Source organism: Euphorbia lathyris, chromosome 2, assembly GCF_963576675.1.
Source record: "Euphorbia lathyris chromosome 2, ddEupLath1.1, whole genome shotgun sequence".
In the NCBI taxonomy this organism is placed as follows: domain Eukaryota; kingdom Viridiplantae; phylum Streptophyta; class Magnoliopsida; order Malpighiales; family Euphorbiaceae; genus Euphorbia; species Euphorbia lathyris.
In genome coordinates, this window is record NC_088911.1 from 36,035,157 (window position 1) to 36,061,158 (window position 26,002).

At 32.2% G+C, this 26,002-nt stretch overlaps 1 protein-coding gene across 2 annotated transcripts; it reads right to left on the bottom strand.

The window, feature by feature from the left end:
• Nucleotides 1-11,298: 11,298 nt before the first annotated feature.
• LOC136217777 (26S proteasome non-ATPase regulatory subunit 11 homolog) lies at nucleotides 11,299-15,483 on the bottom strand. Of its 2 annotated transcripts, none has more exons than XM_066004427.1 (2): nucleotides 15,329-15,483; nucleotides 11,299-12,910 (listed from the first exon to the last, which is right to left on the bottom strand). In XM_066004427.1, exon 2 carries the CDS (start codon nucleotides 12,884-12,886, stop codon nucleotides 11,618-11,620), a length of 1,269 nt encoding a protein of 422 aa, XP_065860499.1. In that variant the 5' UTR covers nucleotides 12,887-12,910; nucleotides 15,329-15,483; the 3' UTR covers nucleotides 11,299-11,617. The 2 variants fall into 2 exon arrangements, with proteins under 2 accessions (XP_065860499.1, XP_065860500.1); XM_066004428.1 differs by lacking the exon at nucleotides 15,329-15,483 and adding an exon at nucleotides 15,101-15,289.
• Nucleotides 15,484-26,002: the final 10,519 nt, after the last annotated feature.

Consider the following 26,002-nt stretch of genomic DNA (forward strand, 5'->3'; position numbering starts at 1 on the left):
CATTAACTAGTTTTTGACCCGTGCAATGCACGGATTCATCTTAACATATAAATTTTAATAAAAATATAATCTAATAGTTACAATTAATAATATAAAAGTGTTATATAAATTAAATATTATTATTTTATTTTCACATTTACTTTAAATAATCTTTTTATAGATAAATATAATAATATAATTAAAATTAATATATTATATATTATATTTTTTATCAGTAAAAAATGAGAAAGTGACACATCAGCTCAATCGTTACTGTTTTATATTATATATAGATAGATATGTAGAGAATTAGAGAGATTTTAGGGATTAATTTAAATTCTGTAGGACTCTTAGATATAGTACGGATAAAATAATATTTTTATAGATAAATATAATAATATAATTAAAATTAATATATTATATATTATATTATATTTTTTATCAGTAAAAAATGAGGAAGTGACACCTCAGCTCAATCGTTACTGTTTTATAATATATAATATATATGGATAGATATGCAGAGAATTGGAGAGATTTTAGGAGTTATTAATTTAAATTTTGTAGAACTCTTCTGTAGGACTCTTAGAGGGTGTTTGTTTTAGCTTTTCGGATGAACGTTTAGCGTTTCACTCCAAACCGCATAAAATATAGCGTTTGGTTAGGTTTATATAACCGCAACGTTTAGCATTTTTTCTGGAAACTACAGCGTTTTGGAGCGTTTCACGAAAAACTCCTATTTGGAGCTTTTCATAAACAGCTGTTTGCAGTTATTTGTTATTGACAAAATTATCATTTTTTTTTATTTCAACAAAAATATGTTTATTCTTTAACATTATTTATATTTCTATAACATAATTACCGGAAGAACAAGGTTTTGTTGCGTTCAATAAATTTTTTATTTTTTATATAGATTATTTTTATTAATTTGTGTAACATATTTTTTATTTTATAATAGGATAAGGTGCTAAAATATCTCTAACATTTATAGCTAAGAGCAATTTTACCTTTAATGTCTAAAATTGTGCAATTATACTCCTAATGTTGGCAGCCAAAATCAATTTTGCCCCTAACATTGACAAGTTGTGTCAATTTGAGAAATAATTTATTAAATTGTCTTCTTGGTCATGAATATTGTCATCTACACTTCACATATGTACCCTTTTTTATCACCGTTAATAACAGATCACAAACATTATGAGCATTTTTTCATATTTTTCCTTTTATAATTCCATCGTTGATTAATTTAAAACATGTCCATTTTAGACATTTTAAATCCGAACAGCAACAGTTCAATATAATTTTACCAAACACTAGTAATTAAACAGCGAACAGCTTACTGCAACTACAAACAGCTAACAGCTTACTGTAACTGCAAACAGCTAACAGCAACCGCAACAGCTATTAGCTAACAGCTGAACCAAACGGGCCTTTAGATATAGGCCCTGTTTGGGAATTAGCTGTTAGCTGATTACATTAGCTGATTTGACTAGCTGTTTGTGTAGACCTGTTTAGTAAAAATTAGCTAATTGATAATAACGGTTTGTGCAAAAAGACGAATAAGGGCATTTCTTTTTTTAATACATAAAAATATACATAAAATAATTAGGGTTAAAGAAGTCTATTAATTTTAATATTGCAAAACGCTAATTGAAAAAGCTACTAAAAGGAGCTTTTTCTAAATTAGCATTTTCATCCCAAAACTCTCTCCCAAACCTCTCTCCACCAAACACTCCAATCAGCGGTTTCAGTGGTCAAACCGCTAAAGTTGGTCAAAACCGCTCTTTTTATCCCAAAACGCTCTTTACCAAACAGGGTCATAGTTCGGATACAATAATCTTTTTTATAGATAAATATAATAATATAATTAAAATTAAAATATTATATATTATATTATATTTTTTATCAGTAAAAAAAGTGGAAGTGCCAGCTCCATCGTTACTATTTTATAATATTTTATCAGTAGATTATATTTACAACATTTAAAATATTTAATCAGTTATTAATGTAAACAATCTACTAAATGCTAACAACTAATTAATATATTACGTATAAATTAATCATAAAAAATGGCTATAATATCTAAATATTTATTGTGTTTCTAATACAGTAACAAACAACCGGTCAAAATGCACAAATTAATTTAGTTTAACGATAAAATTATTTGAAAGATTTAATATAACAGTTAAATAGCGGTCAAAATAATCCATTCAAATTTTCGTTAGATGTAAATAAAATTAGTCTAACTTATAAACATTATGGATAAATTTCACTTTCTCCAAAATATTATTCGTAAATTTATACATTATCCATTATTTTCTATTTGGAAAAAAACTTCGTAGATTCCTAATCATTCGGATTTTAGTGGATTGGGTATTTTTTTCTTCATTACATAGAAGCATATTATTATTAGAAAAGTAACTTTCAATATAAAACTCGATTAACAGCTTACTGTAACTGCAAACAGCTAACAGCAACCGCAACAGCTATTAGCTAACAGCTGAACCAAACGGGCCTTTAGATATAGGCCCTGTTTGGGAATTAGCTGTTAGCTGATTACATTAGCTGATTTGACTAGCTGTTTGTGTAGACCTGTTTAGTAAAAATTAGCTAATTGATAATAACGGTTTGTGCAAAAAGACGAATAAGGGCATTTCTTTTTTTAATACATAAAAATATACATAAAATAATTAGGGTTAAAGAAGTCTATTAATTTTAATATTGCAAAACGCTAATTGAAAAAGCTACTAAAAGGAGCTTTTTCTAAATTAGCATTTTCATCCCAAAACTCTCTCCCAAACCTCTCTCCACCAAACACTCCAATCAGCGGTTTCAGTGGTCAAACCGCTAAAGTTGGTCAAAACCGCTCTTTTTATCCCAAAACGCTCTTTACCAAACAGGGTCATAGTTCGGATACAATAATCTTTTTTATAGATAAATATAATAATATAATTAAAATTAAAATATTATATATTATATTATATTTTTTATCAGTAAAAAAAGTGGAAGTGCCAGCTCCATCGTTACTATTTTATAATATTTTATCAGTAGATTATATTTACAACATTTAAAATATTTAATCAGTTATTAATGTAAACAATCTACTAAATGCTAACAACTAATTAATATATTACGTATAAATTAATCATAAAAAATGGCTATAATATCTAAATATTTATTGTGTTTCTAATACAGTAACAAACAACCGGTCAAAATGCACAAATTAATTTAGTTTAACGATAAAATTATTTGAAAGATTTAATATAACAGTTAAATAGCGGTCAAAATAATCCATTCAAATTTTCGTTAGATGTAAATAAAATTAGTCTAACTTATAAACATTATGGATAAATTTCACTTTCTCCAAAATATTATTCGTAAATTTATACATTATCCATTATTTTCTATTTGGAAAAAAACTTCGTAGATTCCTAATCATTCGGATTTTAGTGGATTGGGTATTTTTTTCTTCATTACATAGAAGCATATTATTATTAGAAAAGTAACTTTCAATATAAAACTCGATTAACAGCTTACTGTAACTGCAAACAGCTAACAGCAACCGCAACAGCTATTAGCTAACAGCTGAACCAAACGGGCCTTTAGATATAGGCCCTGTTTGGGAATTAGCTGTTAGCTGATTACATTAGCTGATTTGACTAGCTGTTTGTGTAGACCTGTTTAGTAAAAATTAGCTAATTGATAATAACGGTTTGTGCAAAAAGACGAATAAGGGCATTTCTTTTTTTAATACATAAAAATATACATAAAATAATTAGGGTTAAAGAAGTCTATTAATTTTAATATTGCAAAACGCTAATTGAAAAAGCTACTAAAAGGAGCTTTTTCTAAATTAGCATTTTCATCCCAAAACTCTCTCCCAAACCTCTCTCCACCAAACACTCCAATCAGCGGTTTCAGTGGTCAAACCGCTAAAGTTGGTCAAAACCGCTCTTTTTATCCCAAAACGCTCTTTACCAAACAGGGTCATAGTTCGGATACAATAATCTTTTTTATAGATAAATATAATAATATAATTAAAATTAAAATATTATATATTATATTATATTTTTTATCAGTAAAAAAAGTGGAAGTGCCAGCTCCATCGTTACTATTTTATAATATTTTATCAGTAGATTATATTTACAACATTTAAAATATTTAATCAGTTATTAATGTAAACAATCTACTAAATGCTAACAACTAATTAATATATTACGTATAAATTAATCATAAAAAATGGCTATAATATCTAAATATTTATTGTGTTTCTAATACAGTAACAAACAACCGGTCAAAATGCACAAATTAATTTAGTTTAACGATAAAATTATTTGAAAGATTTAATATAACAGTTAAATAGCGGTCAAAATAATCCATTCAAATTTTCGTTAGATGTAAATAAAATTAGTCTAACTTATAAACATTATGGATAAATTTCACTTTCTCCAAAATATTATTCGTAAATTTATACATTATCCATTATTTTCTATTTGGAAAAAAACTTCGTAGATTCCTAATCATTCGGATTTTAGTGGATTGGGTATTTTTTTCTTCATTACATAGAAGCATATTATTATTAGAAAAGTAACTTTCAATATAAAACTCGATTAACATTGCATTATTCATTTTATATCTATCTTAAATTTATATTTTTAACAGCTTAAAAATAAATTTTTTTGTATTGTTTCAAAAAAAAAATTATATGTGTAATGTGGATATTGAAAAACTATAAAACTTTTTTTTACATAAAAATACAAATTAAGACATAAATAAAATTAGTAACTCTTTTAGCAACAAATTAGTTAAGTAATGTGCCAAAGTAAATAATTAATCATCTGATGTATTAAAATAAAACTATAATAATTGAATACATCAAAATTGAAAGGCTTAATACATCATTTGTCATTGAATTTGTCCAACAAGCTTTGATTGACTCCTTGAACTTTCAAAGTATCCCGGCAGCTCTCTGAATTTGCATAAAATGTTCAGTTAACCCTCTGAACTTACGTAAAATATAATCTTTTTGGATGGAAGCTGGGATGATACTGAGACTGAAGCTGGCATCCCAACTATGTTGGCAGCCTAGCCGTCGGCTCAGTAAAACCCGAATATATTAAAAATAAGTAAAAAGGTACAAAGAGGGGAGGGAGAGGGAGAAAAGAGTTAAGAAAAGCGTAAATGACAGATGTTACATAAATCATCAAAAACCATAGGCTGACAGAAGCCTGGTGCCGTGTTCCACCAAGTAATACCATTGGCGTCGACACCGTAGCGTGCAAGGGCGTCCGCGGCGCTGTTGCCTTCACGAAAAATGTGAGTGGCTATGACTTCCATTTGGGAACTACATAAAATATAATCAATTAATCACTCGGATATAAAAAAAAAAAAGTAAGTTAAATACGGAAGATATGATGCACGTGTCTTAGAATGTTATTACATAATTCACAAAAAAAAAGATTAAAACATATTTAAAAAGAAGTTCTTACTTGTTCAATTAAAAAAAAAATATTCTCTAATATTAGAATCGCATACACTGACATTGGTCGGTTTACTTTTTTATGATGTGTGCAACATATCTTCCGTATTTAACTTATTTTTTTTTTTACAAACGTGTGATTAACTAATTATATTTTACGCAAGTTTAAGAGACTAACTGAATATTTTATGCAAGTTTAAGGAGCTATTGGAACATTTGAAAAGTTCAGAGAACAATTAAACTTTTTGGACAAGTTTAGAAGGCATATTGAAATGATGAAGATGCCTCAACATGTTTATTGCCTTTTCTATTTTTCTCATGTACCGGTATCACCAATACATTAAAAAAAAAAAAAAAAACCCAACTAAATTTCATTTCTAAAATAAATAAAAGATATTTGTAGTTCACTTTAAAAAAAATGGTTTTAAAACAAAAAAGTGTAAAATTAAAAAAATAATACTAACATTGTTTGAGATTATTAATTTTCTAGTTACATATTATTAATATTATAGACTTAAGTTCTCTTTTTTTTTTTTTTTTTTTTTTTTTTGAAGAAAGGCTTAAGCTCTTGTTTAGTTCTTTGTTATAATTCCTTTTTATTATTTTTACTTCAAATAATAAATATAAAATATTTGATTAAAATGGAGAAATATATATTTAAAACTATTAAAAAAAAATCAACTAACAAATATCAATTTCTAACAACTGTTAGAAAATATGGTCTTTGAGATACTTGAATGAAATATCTTTATATATATTTGTGAAATTATAAATTAAAAAAAAGTTTAATTATTGATAATATTTGAATGTTATTTACTGAACCTTTGAGAAATGTTTGGACCGAATGATCCAAACCCGGATGTCTGAGAGTGTGAGTCTCACATTGAAAAGGACAAATGTGAGTCACGAGCTTTGAAGGTCCAACATAGACGTGCTCCTGGAAAGGTAGTGTGAGCGGTAGCTTCCAATTAAAATATAAGTTTTTGAATAGAAGTGAAGTCCTACCTAGTGATGGATCTAGAATTCACTGAGAGGATGTGTTTATCGTGATTTACGAGTGCTATTGATATTTTTTAGTATTTTTACATAAAAAAATTAAGTCTCATTCATAATTTTCATATAATTTTTCACGTTTTACGGCGACCAGTGAGTGCTCAAGGCCCCCTAAACCCCATTGGATCCGTCCTGACTCCTACCCTAGTTAGAACTTTGAGGGAACTATGAAATGCAGGGTTTGTAGGTCTTTTAGGTACATTACAAAACCTACTATATTTATTTATTTTCTCACTTCTTAAAAAAAAAAAAGTTAGTGACTTAGGCATTCAAGAGTCCCCCACCAAACAACCGGCGTTTTTTTTTTGTTTTGCATGAAGTAACCGGATAGTGAGGAAGGATTAAAGATCCGGCCACCAAAAATCTTATCATTTGTGAGTCCAAACACATGCATTTGTGAGTCCTATAATAATTTATGAGTCAGCTCTTAGGTCCACATCCCATGGGATCCTATACGTATCCTTTATATGTCGGATATTCAACTGGTCCACCAATAGGTAACTCCCCACCTTATTATTTTCCTCTTTTTCACCATTTTTCCATATATAGTATACAGATCACGGGTATCTCAGAGATCCATTGCATCCTAAGGAACTGCCTCATCCTATCTGTTGTTGTTTCTTATGGATTCACCGCCTAAACTAGCTCAACATTAACAGATCTTAATGCGCAGTGTAAAAGGTGGGATAATGTAGTAATGTCAACTTATAAAATATACGGAGTTGCAATCAATCACTTTATATTAACAAATCAAAATTCTCCCCTTTTCGCTTATATACTCAACTAACCAAGGAACAAGAAGTTCAAGCTACCAAGCTTGAAAAAATATAGAAGGTATACGGATTTCAACTATGTATGTGAGGAATTTGAAGGAGATAATGGATGTATGTGGTGCCAATGAGGCACCAGCATGCCAAATATTTTCAAACACCCTGATTGGACATACGTCCTTTTGATTCTAAGCCATGGATACCAAGTTTATGGCGTCTATTCCCCTAATCACTGCAAATCAGATGTTGTGTAAACTCCTTCAGAAAACAAATCCCTAAAGGATTATATAGACAAGTTTAAGAAAACCTACTTGACATACATAAGATAGAATTTGTGACAGTCTTGGAATCTATGACTAAGAATGCCATATGCGAAAGGCTCAAAGAGGAGCTTATCTTGAGAAAGCCCATGGATCTTACCTCATTTATGGAAAGGGAAAAAACATTCGTTAGACTAGATGAAATTGACTTTGAAGACTACAAATAGAGACGAGTGACAATGAGAGTATAGGATACAGTTCTCAAATAGAATCCTCACAAAAATCTAAAAACTAGAGAAACATCGGTATTCATGCAACCGTTGAACTTCTAAAAATGAGGTACTCATATAGATATATAAGAGTAGAAAGGTGAGATATCAAGTATTGAAGTATCTCATGCAAAAGATGGGAGAACACTATGGTAAGAATATGAAGGCATATTACCTCTTCCATAAAGTAAATGATCATTACATAAAGCACTTTATGGAGCTGGGTAAAAGGTTGAAAGACTAATATAGAGAGAAAGACAATACTGATTTGTCAAAAGATTAGACAAAACAGATGACTCTAAAAAAATATGGATTAACCAAATTTAAAGGGGGTAATCAATGTGCTTGTTGAAGGACAAGACTTTAAGCTATCTAATAAGAAAGCTCGCATTTCAAAATCTGAAACACCCAATACCATAAGGTATGATATTTTGCATTGACTCTAAAAGTATTTTGATGATTACATTGTTGATAATATAAAAACTGATTATTAAAGCTCTATCTATTTCATAGAGATAAAATAAATTTTTAGAAATAAGAAATTAATTTTAATAAATTGTTGGAATTATTTTATTCAATTCTCGTAATTATTAAAATGATTTTTGGAATTATTAAAATTAATTTTTGAAATTAGGAGATTAATTTTACTTAATTTTCAACATTATTGAAATAATTTTAATAATTATTATATTTATTCAAATTTATTTAATTAATTATTAAAATTAATGTAATTAGTTTCGGGATTAATCGTATACATTCTCGAAATTTACGAAGAATGTTTTCTGTATCATTCTAAGTACAAAATATTAATTTATCATATGATCTGGAATATACGAAAAATATTATTATCAACTATAATTATTTAAACCTTGTTGAAGTAATTATCAAAAAAATTAAATATTTTTTATAATATTTTCTAAGAACAAACAATGTTCTATAAAAATAACATGTTAAAATATCGACAATTAATTTTGTTACAAACAAGTTAATCACAAAAGACTATTATAATGTCTAAAATATTACCGTGTTACTAACACAACTACAAATAACATTCCAAAATCTCCAAACATATATAACAATTGACTGAATATATATTTTAATCATAATTTTTCAGAAAATACCATTTGTTCCAAAGAACAAATAAGATTTTGTATGGATTAACCATTAAAAAAAACACTAGGAATGCAACTTCAAATACTATCCATATTTGGATGTTAAACCTTTGGGCAAGAGACAAACTCTAGTATAAATAGTTGGTCCCAAATAAGCTAGAAAAAAATATTCTAAGGGGAATAAGATATTTATAAAATTAAAAATTCTTTAGATAAATAAAAAAATTCAGTTTTGCCCAAAACTTTTTAGACTAAAAAGATTTCTTTTGAATTTTTTTTATTTATCTAAAGAATTTTTAATTTTATAAATATCTTATTCCCCTTAGAAGCTTATTTGGGACCAACTATTTATACTAGAGTTTGTCTCTTGCCTAAAGGTTTAAACCTCATTTGTTTTTTGGAACAAATTATATTTTTAATATATTATAAGGATTAAGATTATAAATTATGAATTCAAAATATATTTTTTAGGTTTTAAAATTTATGAATTGAAATCTAATTTTTTTAAATTAGGTTATAATTTTTTTTTATGATATATAGAAAAAGTGATATATTTATAATTAATTTTTAGTAAAATGATTTAATTGTAATTTTATATCTAATTATGATTCATGTAAAAATAATTCATGTAAAAATAATTAATCGCTGGATAGATGATTATCTTATTTAATAGTACTTTTCTGTAATAGATAGTGCACTAACTTTAAATGCTACTCTTTTAAAAAAAAAAAAAAAAACTTTAAATGCTCTGGTAACATATACTGTAATATATATTATATTAACTATAAACTTGAAATGCTATTGTAATATATGATATATTGTTTAGTAATTTAACCTACTCAAATATGTTGAATGTTAATTAATTATTAATTAATTTGTATACATATATTAGTTGGATAGGCTGGATTGAAAACTGTTTCCTTAGTTGAATCCGACCTAAACCCAATGTTAAAATATTAGAAACTAAGCTATTTTTGACAAATTAATCAAGTGTCAAACCTTAGGTCCAACCCATGAACATATCTATGGACTGGGTTAGTCATTATTAAATGGGTAAAAGATATGAATATCATAATTAAATACAAAATTACAGCTAAATCATATCATCAAACTTAATTCTTAATATGTCATTATTCTCTATATATTATGATTTTACACCATAATTTAAAAATTCTATACTCAAATTCATAAATCATAAACCTTAGAAAATATATTTTAAACTTCTAATTTATAAATTTCAATCCTTAAAATATATTAAAAATACTGATTTTACTAGTTTGACATAATCCAAAATTATGACTTAACATAGTTGTAAATTTTTAAAAAAAATGAATTTCTGTGTAATTTTCCCTTATTAAATTTTAGGCTTACTAAATCCAAGCCTTTAAGAACTAAATCCAGTTAGTTATTACTAGATCCGACCCATAAATATATCTATGAATTTTTTTTCCTTTCCACTAGCTAATGACTGATCAGATGAACACCGCTATTAATTTCATATTGTATCCTACCATATCCCCTACGGATAAAATGCCAACCCTCCCCTCATAGAAGCATGCATTATGAGCTCTTAATGTACACATGCCTAGGCAATTTCAGAAAATAGATATATATGTATTTAAACTCATATCTCATGGTGTGTATAGATTTTGAAATAAATAGTGGACTACATATCAAAACAACTTTCTAAGTTTCAGGTGTCTTCTTCTATTTTATACAATCCCAAACTCAAAATGGACATCCATCTAAAAATAAAATATAAATGGCCCTACTCTGCTTCTCCATTAAGATATACATGTACCTACCTATTCATTTATAGTATATCTTACATCAAATTTATTCCCAAAATAAATACTACTCTTCTTCCCATGTAATTGAAAAAAAAAATCCACTTAAACTGAGCATCGGCCCATTTGATGCAATGGGAGCATTCCAAGTATCAATCTCTATTATAGTAGCTCTTATACCAAAACTCTAAGAAGATCAACCATCAACATGGAGTTCAAAATCTATACACACCATGAGATATGAGTTTATTTAAATACATATATATCTATTTACTTGGGGGAAAAAACATATCAAGTTAGAAAGAAGGGGGAAAAAGTACAATTTTTCTGCAATAACTAAATAGTAATGCATAATGTATATTTCACAGCACATGCATTGATTTTATTTTTATTAAATAAAGCATTTATATCTTGAAAGGATAAACTTTGTAAAACTAAACACCAAACAGGGGGAAAAAATATCTCCCTAAAAACATGAGGATCTAAACCACATTGGAAAATTTAAATTATAATATCAAGAAAGAAAGTGAATAGTAAAGATCTTCTGTAGCTATCCAACGAAAAAAATATAAAGAAATCAGAGAACCAACCATCCACCAAATGTTCAAAATCACATTAAATTTAGTACCATAGCAAGCATCCAAAGTTGAAGATAGATTGACATCATAAATCCAAAGGGGAGGATAAGTACAACCTGACCTGTAAATAGTACACAGAAACAGCCTGCCATGGAAGAATTTAGAATTCCATTCAAAGACAAAAGAACCAGTCAAATCAGCATGGTGGATAAAAGACATAATTCAAAACTCATTAAGCTAAAGAACCAGTTTAATCCTTCTTCTGTCTAGCATTCATCCATTAAGAAGTAGACATGGACACCAGATTAATCAACAGAATCTACATCCATCCATTTAAGCCATAATTTTGGCCGACCTCACATACAGGCTATCGACTACCTTACCGATGTTGGAAATGGTCTCCAGTGTTGCTGGGTAAATTGCATCTGTCTTAGGATCATCAAAAATGATGAGGCAGCCAGCACCTTGGTCTAAAGTTCCTGCAAATTTCTTATCCAGAATCATCTGGGACAATTTCTTCTCCACGTGATCCACAGGTAGTTCAATTAGTTCAGCTATATGAGCAATCTCAACCCTGGAAAAAGGCTCAATTAACCGGCACAGATTTTGCTCCAATAAAGTGTCATACAGGGAAGAAAGGTGTCGGTGAACAATTGGATCTTCCTCTAGCTGAGCCTTGAAATCCCGGAGTGCAGTCTCAAAGAGCTTAAGAGAGCGTTTTGCATGAGCATCTGCAACAGCTTTCATTGCATCCAACTCAGGCCCCAAATACTGGAGCCCTGCCTTGGATGATATTACTCCTGCAACATCATCAGCTTGATTGACCATTATTTTGCATAACAACATATATTTAAGGCTAAATACAGCTCGGGGATCTTCAAGAGCATTAAATGCTTCAAATGCTTCAAAGAAGTAGCTGTAAGCAGTTTTGTAATCCTTCTCTTCTGCATGGAGAATTCCGCTTTGCAAATCTATAGTGCCCTGTTGAGCTGGCGGGACATAAATTGCATTGGCTGCTGTTCTTGCTGCTGTTAGCGCTGCCTTGGCTTTGGGGAGGTTTCGTAAGGAAAAGTGAAGCTTGCTCTCCAGTAGATTTATGTCCACGAGAAGAAGTTTGTCATCTAATCGTCTTACCTCCTTGATTAGACCAGAGAGAAGATTTAATGCTTCTGGGTACTCCTTGTTTTCCATCAAAAGAGCTGCAAGTCTCGCTTCAACTCTCTGCCGAAGGAAAGTTCTTTTCTCATCACGGGTCCACTGGACCATTTCTCTGCAAAGAGAAATCTGGAGATCTGAGGTGCCCGGTATTTTAGCTGCTGCATCAATTATCCCCCGAACAATTTTAGCAGTTTTAGCCTTTGGAATCAAGGCAAAGAAGGGCCTCAACTGGGTCAGAAGCCTTCGAAGGTCCTCTGCCCGGTTCTCTTGTCTGAGGAGATCCGAGAGATTTGTGATAGCCTGTTCTTTAATCCTCAGGGAGTCAGGAGAAGATGATGGATTTTCTAGTATGCTGTAATATATGGTGATAGACTCTGCATGGCTTTTAGCTTCTAATGCCTGAGCAATTGAATCAGTAGTTGCAGGAAGATACGAGGCAGACATTGTAAACACTTTGAAATGTCAGTCCTGCAAAATGAACAATAACTTCAAAAGCCCAACCTTGAATCAAACACTATTAATAATGACATTAGGAAGGTAAAAAGGATTGCAAGCATCCAAGACAAATAGAAAAATTACAAGGCATGGTTGTAATCTATCTTGACAAAAAAATTTAATTTACTTGCTGGATTTTAAATTGTTTGTCACTGTATCTTCAGAAATCTACATCCCAAGTCCCCATCAACACACCATTTACATGGGCCAAAAGAGAAGTTCTCTCAAACCAACATTTTTTACATAAGAGCCAATCTTCTACAGTGAACCCCAGCAATCAATGAATCTCCAACATATAAATGCAATTCCTAAGAGCTTATCTAACCCAAGAAAGAGGTTGATTAACAAATAATCTTTAACTTTTTTATCCTATAATCTGCTGAGTTATGCAATATAGAAACAGTTAATAGAAAATATCTTTTTAACTATATAAGCCAATTGATAGTATTGCAAATGAAGAACACATATCCAATGAGGTTGCTAATCTCGCAAGGCATTTGCAAATAATGATAGATTAACCATTCCACTAGGAAAAGAAAAAAAGGGCACCCTTTATTATATATATCTGCAGAAGTATAAAATATAGGCATAAAAGCGTATTTGGCCCATGTGTTATCCAAAATTTTGTCATTTTCACTTGTAGTATCAGTTGGTAACATTTTCCCCATGAGGTATTCCAATATGTGACATTTAACCCATTTTGGATAAAAAGTTAACTAATTTGTTAATTCTTGCCACATGACACAAATTTTGACACGTGACATGTACACATGACAATTGTTTTGATTAATTTTTCCGTATTGACTTAATATGTATATAAATAAGAAAAAATAATTAAATCCTTATTTATGTACATATTAAATCCACATGGAAAAAACTTAAAACACAATTGTCGCGTGTACATGTCATGTGTTAAAAATTGTGTCATGCCGAGATAAATTTCCATCCAAAAGGGGTTGAACGTTACATATGAGAATACATCAGTGGGCAAATGTTACCAAATGATACCACAATGGGAAAATGACAAAATTTTGGATACCACAGGGGCCAAATATGGTTTTAATCCTAAAAAATATGATTGTTGAAATGGGAAATACATAAATAGACCTAGTCACTCTGTCTCATTTTGTTCTTTGCCTCCTCAAATATTTACCTCGACCCATTCATACGTTTATCATATGCAAGAAGATAAATCCTCAGTTATGTTTGAGTTTATGAAGCTGCAACTAAATGCGGGGTGATAAATAATAATGATTTCACTATTGTTTCCATTTGCAAATAATCAAGCTATAATTTTTTTGGCAACATAGAGTGCCAACTGGTGAAGACAGCTATTCAGAGCTATCACTGCACCGAAACCCAATTAAATCTGCTACAAGGGTGCATCAATATCCTGGAAGGAATATTAATCAACGCATTGTCTATGGCTTGTGTGACACCATTACAATGGGGCACAGACCCTATTAGCTAGGTGCACATATGCTGAGTTAACACAATCATCATGGAAAAGAAACACTCTTCTTCATTTTTCAAAATCCTTCGTCCATTTAAACTACCAAGTACCAATACACAGAACAAAACTGCCAAGACCAAGTCACCAATTGATGCATAGATCAAAAGCCATGCCCTCAGTAATCCATTATTGGGATCTAAACATCACATCAACCAATGATCTACACCAACTATGATAAAAAGAACCAAAAAACACAAGTTCAAAAGTTTAATTGAATGGAGGTCCTATCCATTTAGAAAAAATAAAAGTGAAGAGAAGCCATTTCCAAGTTGGATCTTTGTTCATAAAATTGAAAGACCTAATACAACGAAAATCCCTTGAACTAATGAAACCCTTGAACTAATGAAACGAATGAAGGCTGCACAAATAGCAACTGGAAGGTTAGTTACACTCCCATGTCCAATCAATTACCTCGTATCTCTCCTAGTTGCGTTCAACATGGAGGAATATAGCAAATCAATCTAGGTTAGGGAAAAGATAAAAAATATATATATATATATAAAAAGAACACATATATCCATAACAGAGGGCACAACAAAACATAAAATATGCTCAAACTATAGCAGAACTGAGTAACGATAATCAAGGAACTGACGGTATTGAACAGAAATGTAGCTTCAAATAGAATATCGCTAGTTTGCCCAACTCACATGCATTTGAATTAGTTGACGGAAAAGGAAATAAGTGCTGAAAGCTCAAGTGAACTACAATTACTCGAAAAGAAAACTACGATTCCCAAAGAAAATTTAGTACAGTTTCCCCAGATTCGATTTGAAGGGAAACAGATTCAATTTGAAATTGTAGGAGAATAAACGACAACAAAAAGATAAAAAAAGAATTGAGAGAGAGACTGAGTTTTTAGAATGAGGAAGCAGAACCTGACGATGGAGGACAAGAGGAGGTGCGTAGATCGAAAGAACCGTCTGCCGTGTTCAACTGTGAGGATGGAAGAAAGATGAAACGAAATGGTATGCAAACAGTGGAGTGTTGGGGAGGTAAGCCGTCAAAGGCTATTACTAAGCAGGCCGCTTGAATGGCCCATTCTGGCCCCAATCTTATTGGGTCAATGGGGGTAATAAGCGATTTTTAACAAAATACGAGTAAACAAGAAATCCTATCTAAAATATCAAGCAAAACAAAAATAATCCAAAACAATGTAATTAAATGGTCCAATACATAAATAACCCCTGAACTTGTCAAAGTATTGCAACTGTCTCCCAACTTTCAATTGTAACAATTTACACCTCAAACTTGTCCAATTGTAAACCATAGCCTCAAATTGTTGATATGGACTGCAATTGAAGAAACACATGAAATACAAAAGCTGCAACGTGCGTGGAGTGTGATAATAAGATCTTTGGACCAAAAAAATCAACATTTAAGTAACCAAATCTCTAATTCTTCAACCTAACGGTAAAAAAATTTCCAAATCAGAAATCCTCCATTCTCCTCCATCTTATTCCTCTGGTCCATATGTCGCAAATAATTGTTTTCAGGAATGGAATCTGAAGCAAAGAATGCTCTGCTTTCTATTGAATCAGAATGGAAAAGCATTAACAGCCATTGATTCCTTTATATTAACATTAAAGCATTTTCGCTTCCAGGCACGTATGGAAAAGGGAATAGAATAGGCGACACTGGTCTTCTTCTTCTTCTTCTTCTTCTTCTTCTTTGTTTTTTAGTGATTTCTTGATTCAAAGTTTTGGGATATTATGGTGGTGAAAAAGTGTTTATGTGGAGAAATAGCTCCATTGAAGATTTCATGGCGTGATACGAACCCGGGGAGACGTTTTTACGGTTGCTTCAAGTACGAGGTAAAAAAATTCCCAGATCTTAAATATGCTGCATTTATATGATGATTACTGTTTTTGTGGAATAAATCAAAGCAAATGCATTCATGATGAATTCTGTTTATTTTTTTCTGGGGAAAGAGCCAAGTTGTGGATATTTTAAGTGGTATGATGGAGAGCTAGAATGTAACGTCCTCAAAATTTAAATCCTAGAAAATTAATTAGCTAGAATAATTAAAATCAATTTAATGTTTTTATTGTTATTATTATTTTCGTCCCTGCATTGGGAATGGTCCCTGAGAACACTCTAACGACCAAGTCAGTAACCAAGTCTAGAGAGAGACGAAATTAAATGTAGAGAGAAAGTAGCGGACCTCTCAATTGGGTGTTTAGGAGTCTTCTTATAGAACTGTTGTGGACTGGTGAGTTTTGGGCTTAGTTGTGTGTTGCTGGGCTGATGAGTCTGGGTGTGTTCGACCCATAATCTTTATCAGCTTCTTTATGACATATATTTTTGAATAATAATTTAGGGGTGTAAAAGTAATTTTCAATTTAAATGGACTCCATATAAATAGGCGGTTATAGACAGTAGAAAGAGGAGTAAAACCCTAAACTTTTTTTTTATAGGAGCCGCAATTTCTTTTTGAAGAATCACAGCAACTCAATTTTTCCAGGTTCTATACCTACCTTTTTCTCTTGGTTTTATCAAGCATTTGTTATATTTTGAATATTTGCAAGTGTATATATACATATATAAGAACCATTCAATAATTAATTAATTGGCTTTGTTCCTGTTAAAAGTTATGAAAGTTTTGAATGGTTTTATTCCTTAAATCGTTTTTTTCATCCATATGATTATTATTATTATTGAGAGTTAACAGTGAAGAATTTTAAGCTTTTGGAAATTTAACCCCTTTATATATATAATCAAAATCTTTATTTTTAATAAAGTGGATTATGGATCTGTTGAAAATGGTTCAATTATTACTTAATCATCACGTTTATGGTGTTTGTTTAATGAGTTAGTAAATAAATTATATAGGATGCGATGGTTAAGCGGTTCATGGTTCGACGATCGTGGATTCAGTAGTCTATCGTTCAGAATGCTGTAAGTGGTTAATTATATACGTAGCTCTTTGTTTGCTTGTTTGTATGTGTATTGTAATTGATTGATATGCTTGTAATGAATGTGAGTAGTTAATTAAATATATGATTACTCTGATTGTGTGTTTGTTGTTATACTGACTAATTGATATAAATTGTGTAATTGGTTTGATCTATGTGTTTGACATGTCTATACGATGCGTTAATGATGATCCTATTGGTAGGAAAATATTTGAGGATGACATTGACGATGATGGCATGAGAATGAGAAATATATATATGTGGTAAATGTAAATTGGATTCTAGAAAATGTCAGAGATATGAGAATAAAAGCTTAAACTATGATAGTATATTCAATGGTTGCAATTGGAATGAGAAAAAGGAATATTGTGATCACGTGAAATATAAACACCGGGTATTTGTTACGACAGGGTGTTAAGGTACCGGGTATTTGTTACGATAGGGTACCTAGAAGACGGGATACCAGGTATTTGTTACGACAGGGTATCCCAGTATATGATTTTATTGGCCAAGCAACCATTGGGTATTACTAGACTAGAGTAAGCAGGGCCCTTGAATAATTTAATAGTAATTCATTGAGTATTGGATGTTTTGCTTGATAACTAATAAATATTAAATGCATGTAAACTGAATTGTATGCGCGTGTGGCTGTACTATGTATATAGTTAGCTATCTTACTGAGCCTCCCAAGCTCACCCCACTCTCCACCAGTTTTCTTTTCAGGTTAATGTCATTAAATGCTTAGTGACGCTCGTTTGGGTCGGCCAGTATGTGGATTCGTCATTATTAGGTTCATATTACTAATAGTCTAGCTTGTCTGCACTTTTGATAAATTTTAAACGTTTGGGTTCATTTATTTGAACCTATTGTGTTTTATAAATGAAATGTTACTAAGCTTTTGAGTTTTGTTAGTATATTAAATAGAATTTATTACTATTCAAGAAATTGACGGTTTTAAAAATGGAGTGTTACATAGAACCCCATTATAAGTAAGTGATGGTTGGTTTATTGAGGAAGATAAGGGACAAAGATGAGGGGAAAAAAGAAGCTAGATGCATTCAGGGTGTTTGGTTGAAGTTCCTTGTGGTGTTTGTGATTGGGATATTTTGTGGGATGTTGTTATAATTTTGGTGTGCTTTCTTTTGTGTATTTTGGCTTCTGTTAGGATATTTGTTGGTGTAATATGAAGCACAAATTATTTATGGCACAATGAATAAGAATGCTTTGATTTGGCCAAAAAAAATGTGTGATACCTGTATAAATTGCAGTTGAAACAATACAAGTTTCAAACTTGACATCTGAACATAAACAACATTAAAGAAGCATAAAATCAACACAGCAATAAACTGAAACAAATGGTCATTGTCATTAAAAATGGCCTAAAAGATAATGTCATTCACTATCCAAAAGCAACAAGCTTCATTGTACCATCTTGACTACAACTAAGTTGCTTGTCCAAAAAAAAAACATATTCCGTTGATACAAATTGCATAACATTACACCAGTTCATGACAATGAGCAGAATACAAATTGCATCAAAAAACCAAAAATTACATGTCCTTCAGATTACAATTTAAAACCACTTCACAATATTAGGTTGAGACTCCTTAGAGGAGCTTTGAACTTGTCTTGCAGTAGTTGATGCTGTTTGAGATGCATATCTTGGTGTTGTTGCATTTTTGTCCATATTTGGTGAAGACTAAGGGGCTTGTTGACCACTTGATATCCCAACCATTTGAGATGTATGAGATGCTTATGAGTTATGCATCCTCCTGCTTTCATACATAGCCCTTCTCAGCACCCTCTCTTCTTGGAGCTCATTAGGTAACATATGGCCTTTTCCTTTGGATTTAACTTTAGTAGGTTCAAATCCAATATCCCCTGTAGTGTGTTCAAATCCAATTGGCAAGAATGTGCCTTGCACACATTCTATGCTCAGCTTGTGGCAATAATTCCTTTATTGCTGTCTCTAAACCCTACATTAATACCATAGCATACCAATCATAAAAAAACTAACACGTTAATAACATACTACAATCATACAATCATTTTAACATATCACAATAATACCATAACATACTACTAAGCATCCTAAATGCTAACAAACAACATAATAACATACCTTCTACATGTCTGAAATGATAGTGTACTCTTCACCATCTTGAAGCTCCAAGTCTAATATCAACTGTTCCAGAAACCAATGCCATGTATGCTTGCTTTCAGCATCATCTATAATAGCCCATGCCACATGATACATCTGGTGATTGCCATCCCTTGCCACAGCTACCAACAACTGCCCCTTGCAAATTCCCTTCAAGAAACATCCACCCAATCCAATACATCTTATGCATCCCTTTTTGAACCCTCCCTTAACAACACTAAAACATACATAAAACCCCCTGAAAATTAGTCTCTTAGGTTCCAATTCCTATCAACATTAATAGCCACATTGATGCCTGGATTGGACCTCAACAGTCCATCTCTATAGTCATACAACCTAGCATATTCTTCTCTATAATCACCAATGAATTGGTTAAGTACTATCATCTTTGCTCTTTTACAACTGTGTTTACCAACATGAACCTTCAATTTGGTTCTAACCAAATCATGCAACTTCCACAGCTTGATATTTTGTTGATCCAGAATTCTCTCCTTAAAATAATTAGCTATAAACAGAGAATTACAGTGCCTGTTTCTGTTTGTCTTCATGCATTTGTGGACTAGATAATATGTCTTCACAACAAAATTCTTTGTCTTCTTCTCCAAACTCCCATACATATGTCATGGGCATTTCTCACAGCAAATCACCCTTACTCTATGGAAATCATTTTTTTCATAATCCAATTATACGCCCCTCTTCACTGCATACTTTCCCACTGCTTCTCTAAATTCATACACATTCTTAAATACCATACCTAGTTCCCATAAAGGTTCTTCACATTCTGGATCATAATGCACTTTTTTCAAAGTCCTTCTCACACGTCTATGTTCGAACTCATCCTCTTGATCATCACTTGAAGCAAAACTGTCCAGATCCGAGCTTCCTATATAGTCTTCATCACCTCAAAGTAAACCAGCATACTTATTTCCCTCTTTGATATAACTCTCTAATCCCTTGTCTATACCAACCTCCCCTAACTCAATTACACTTGGATCTGCAGGCATGTTCCGTCTTGACCTTTCTTTCCTATAGCTTGATACATTTTTCCTTATTTCTAAAGCCTCTGCATCATTATCACTTCCATTGTCATCATCTATCTCCACATCATACAGTTCATCATCAGTAGTTTTAGATTCATTATCACTTTCTAACCCAGCCTCCTCTACATCACCCTCATTCCCACCATCAAGATCTACTGCTTCAAATGAATGGTGAATATTTTTGTTTGGAGTAAAGTCAGCAACAACATATAATATAGTCCTTTTTATAACCATGTTAGCTACCACTTCTAGCTCAGCCCTAGATTCCACCTTATCATCTCTAACAAAGTCATCAGGCAAACAATCCATGTAGACATCCAACCAAGCACTTTTGTCTTTATCCTTTAACATGTTTAATACACTAACTTCATCTCTTAATTCTATATAATTATTTGTATCTTTAGGACATTAATAAATAGGACCACAATTTGTATATCCCAAATCCTTAAGACTCCACAATATATCCAACCTCCCAAACTTATCAGCATCTATCTTTGACTTGAAATACACCAACCCATCAACATAATGCCAAGTTCCAGAATTGCCTATCACTAATTTACCTCCATGGTGAATTTTAATGCTCAAATCACGCTCTCCCATATGCCACCGTGAGAAGACAATAAGGAATCTAATCTAAAAATATATACTATACTATACTCAACAAAGTAATGCAAACATTGACAATGACTTTCAGATACTCAACCAAAAGCATAAAGTTAAAAACCCTAATATACTATACTCTAACTTTTGCCCTGTCCTTTAACCAAAATTCACAAAAATGCCAAATACGTAAAATAATCTAACTTTTTTCCCTATCATTGTACCATTAAAACATTAAAATAAGCTTACCTCTTGATTCTGTGTTGCAGTTTCTTCATTCACCTCATTCTCATCTGATGATTTCCTCCTTCGAATTGTTAGTTTCTCTCAATTTTGATTCATTAAATCAATAATTAAATAGGGTTTTAGCTTAGGGATTAAGAGAAAAACAGAGAATTGAAGCGGGCAGAAGGGATTAGGAGATTAAGGATTGGGGATTAGGGTTTTGGCTTTTCCATTGAGAAGAACGGAGAATTGGATGGTCTCATTAGGGATTGGGGATAAAAAAAAGGCCATTATTCTTACAATATATAAATAATTACAACAATTTCCACGTGTATTGTCTGACTTTTCAACCTAATACATGTGGCAGTGCGTGTTTATCAACTGCGTTTTCAGTCCGCAATTTGGGGTTATGTTTTACAATTATACAAGTTTGAGAGGTAAGTTGTTACAACTGAAAGTGGGGGGGGGGGGGGGGTGCACTTGCAACATTTGGACAAGTTCAGAGGGTTATTTGTGTATTAGGCCTAATTAAATTATAGTATATTTAGGGCTTGTTTGGTTTAGCTATTTGCTTATAGTGTTGATGTTAGTTGTTTGCGATTACAACAAGTTGTTTGTTTGTTTGTTATTAGTTATTTAATTATCAGTGTCTGATAAAATGACACTGAACTGTTGTTATTAGTATTTAGAATGTCTAATATGAATTTGTTTTAAATTAATCAATAAAAAAATTATTACACAAATTAATAAAAATAATTTAAATAAAAAATTTATTGAACGCAACAAAACTTTATTTTTTCGGTAATGATGTTATAAAAATAGAAATAATGTTACAAAGAAACATATTTTTTGTGGAAATAAAGAGGATAATTTTATCAATTACAAATAACTACAAACAGATGTTTATGAAAAGCTTAAAAAATGAGCTTTTCGTAAAAAGCTCCAAAACGTGACAGTTTTCAAAGAAAATGATAGACGCTACGATTATATAAACCTAACCAAATGCTACATTTCCTGCGGTTTGGAGTAAAATGCTAAACATGCCTCCAAAAAGATGAAACAAACACTTCTTTAAATTTCACTAGTAGTATATATAAAGTATGTTTAATTTATGATGCACAAAATATCACAATTATGAAGATAAGATGTACTCATTTGGAATTCACTATTTTCCTTTCATATATTATAGGGATAAGTACAAAAAAAAGGTCTGTGGTATACCGGTTTTGCGAACTCGAACCTGTGGTATTTTTTTTTTTGCAAACAGAGGTCTGTGCTAAACGCCGTTAGTAAAGAATGGATTTTTTCACTCACTCCGTTATTTTTGATGACGTGGCACTTTGACCCAAATTTTGACCAGGGGCAAAACAGGGATTAAATTAAAATATTTGATATTTAAACCCACAAAACACAGACCCCATAATCGCAACTCTTCCTATTCCAACCTTTGAACTTCAACATCACCAGGCACCACAAACCACTGAAAAACCTCATAATCAAGTCGGAATTTGGAGGGGAAAAGTCGAAATTCATCATCTCCTGCATCATACGGTTCGTTTCCAACCTATTTTCCAAGAAAACAGAAAACCCTAAGGAAGTATGAAGGAGCAGAAGTAAGGGTGAAGACCAATTTTTGAGGGTGTAAAAGCTTGGAAAGCAAGGTACATACACGGTTCGCACAACTCTCTAATATCGATTTCGTCACGTTCTGTTTCTTTTAGTTAGGGTTTTTACGATAGGAATTCATATATACGATTTTCTTGTTGTTTTGTTACGAATTTGTGGTCGTTGTTGTTAAGGTTGCATGTTAGTGTTAATGAAGTTTGTTGATTTGGGTTGTCTTTAATTTCATGTCCTATGAGTTCAGGGTTATGTTTTTAACGATCGCCATATGCTATTTCTTGTATGATGTACAGTAATAATGGCACAAATGAATGTTTATATGTTGTTGTTGTTAAGGTTGCATGTTAGTGTGAATGAAGTTTGTTGATTTGGACTGTCTTTAGTTCGATGTCATGTGAGTTCAGAGTTGTGCTTTTAAAGATGTTCATATGCTATTTCTTATTTGATGTACATCAATCATGGCTACAATGCATACGATGATTATTCATTACGGTGGTGAATGGGTAGACATGGACAAACAACTCTATATTGGAGGTAAAACGAGGATGGTGAAAATGGATATTGACTACATGAGCTACTTTGAGCTAGCGGATATTGGTAAGGATGTAGGGTATAAACACTCAGTACAAATGTGGTACAAGATTGCTGGGTTATCTGGATCAGAAGGAATTGAGGAGATTATTAACGATAAGAGTGTTCGAGACTTCATTGACTTTAATGCAGGGTATCCACATACAGACATTTACTACATGGAGATAAAGCCATTACAAGTTATTGATGACAATAGGTGTGACATGAATGAGATCCCAAGCACAAATGCAGCTGGCTCTAATAATGTTGGTGAGAATGTTTACCCTTCTTCTAATGGTGAGAATGATTAGAGTGTTGAGATTGGTGCCAATGATGAGAATGTTGAGGTTGGTGCTAATGATGGGAGTGTTGAGGTTAGTGCCAATGATGGGAGTGTTGAGATTGGTGCCAATGATGATAATTTGGAGGAGATTGGTGTCAATGATGATAATTTGGAGATTGGTGCCAATGATGATAATTTGGGGGAGATTGGTGTGAATGCTGAGTATGTTGACCTTGGTGCCAATGATGAGAATTTGGGGGACATTGGTGTGAATGATGAGAGTGTTGAGGAGGCTTACAATGATGAGGGCGTGGGTATGGGTGCCAATGATGATAATGTGGATAATGCACACAATTATGATACTAGTGTCAATGTTGACACTAATGAGGGAGGGTTTGATTCTGATGACAGTGATGACACTAATGAAAGAGGATCTGATTCTGATGACAGTGATGTCAGTGATGCGGAGGATGAAAATGTTCACACTGCTAACAATGATGACATGGGGTCTGATTCTGAAGATAGTACTTATGTTCAAAGTATTGATAGCAATGAGGAGGAGAGTGAGTCAGAATCTTTAGAGGAAGAAGTAGAGCCAGTTGGAGATATCCCAAGGACAGATGTAGATGCCAATGATTTGGAGGATGACGATATGGCAGAATTTAATGAGAGAGGATATGATAGTGATGAGTTGCGTAGTTTGAAGGGCTTTGATGATGAAGGTCCACACTATACGGACTTCAGTGAGAATACTGGTTCTGCCAATCCCGAGCTATGTGTAGGTATGAGGTTTACTAATGTGTGTGTGTTTAGGAAGGCTCTGAAGGATTGGTCAATCCAGAATGTCTATGACTACATCTTCATGAATAACAATCAACAGAAGGTGACAGTTAGGTGCAAGCATAAATGTGGATTCAAAGTGCATGCTTCTAAGCTATGTGGACATGACACATTTCAAGTGAAGACATTTCAGCCAGTCCATCAGCGTCCTAGGGATAACAAAAACAGGCTTATAGGTTCTTCTTACATTGCAGAGAAATACCTTGAGGATTTGAGGGACAATCCCAGTTATGATGTTGATGCGCTAGGTAATAAGATGCAAAGGGAATTGGGATCTGAGGTGTTTGCAGCAAAGTGTTACAGAGCAAGAAACCTTGCAAAGAAGTTAGTTGATGGAGCTGCAATGGAGCAATACAGGAGATTGTTTGATTATGGTGCAACAATAGAGAAACAGATGCCTGGTAGCAGGGTCAGATTTAAAACTGAGCTTGAGTTGGAAAGGGTTGAGGTGCCTAGAGAAGGAAAGCTTACAAGGCTACCTAAGGAGATAGTTACTTTCCAATATATGTATGTGAGGTTCAGTGCACAGCTAGAAGGTTTTAAGTCTGGCTTGAGACCAATTATAGGGCTTGATGGATGCTTTCTAAAAACACCATTGGGTGGCCAAATTTTGTCTGCTGTGGCAAGAGATGGAAACGAACAAATGTATCCATTGGTTATGGCAATGGTAGACAGTGAATGCAAAGCATCGTGGGAGTGGTTCTTGGAAAATCTATTCACTGATTTTGGAAATCCCATGGCAACAAAGTGGATTTTTATGTTTGATAAGCAAAAGGTAACAATACCTTTGTTTCATTTAAGTTTGATCTAATTATTATGGAATTCGATAGATTTTGATAATTGTTTATGTATGAGTACATGGTTTGGTTGAAGCTATGGAGAAGTTGATTCCTAGAGTAGAGCATAGGTTCTGTGTGAAGCACATGTATGACAACATGAAGCTCATATTCAAAGGACTAGAGTACAAGAAGCTGTTGTGGGATGCTGCTAAAGCTGGGACTGTTAGGTTGTGGGAACACTATATGGACAAGCTTAAGGTATTTGATGAAGCAGCATGGACATAGGTGATGGAGAAAGATCCCAAGACATGGGCCAGGTGCTTTTTCTCAGTTGAAACTAAATCCGATGCTGTGCAAAACAATATGAGTGAGTGCTTCAATGCTTATATTAAGAAGAGTAGGGATAAACCTGTGGTTAGTTGCTTTGAGTGGATTAGGAAGAAAATGATGAAGAGAATTCATGTGAATGCTGAAGGTATGAAGAAATATAGGGGTGATATTTGTCCTTACTATCAA

Excerpts from the sequence above, each read along its gene's own strand:
- LOC136217777 (XM_066004427.1), bottom strand. The coding sequence starts at position 12,886 with ATGTCTGCCTCGTATCTTCCTGCAACTACTGATTCAATTGCTCAGGCA.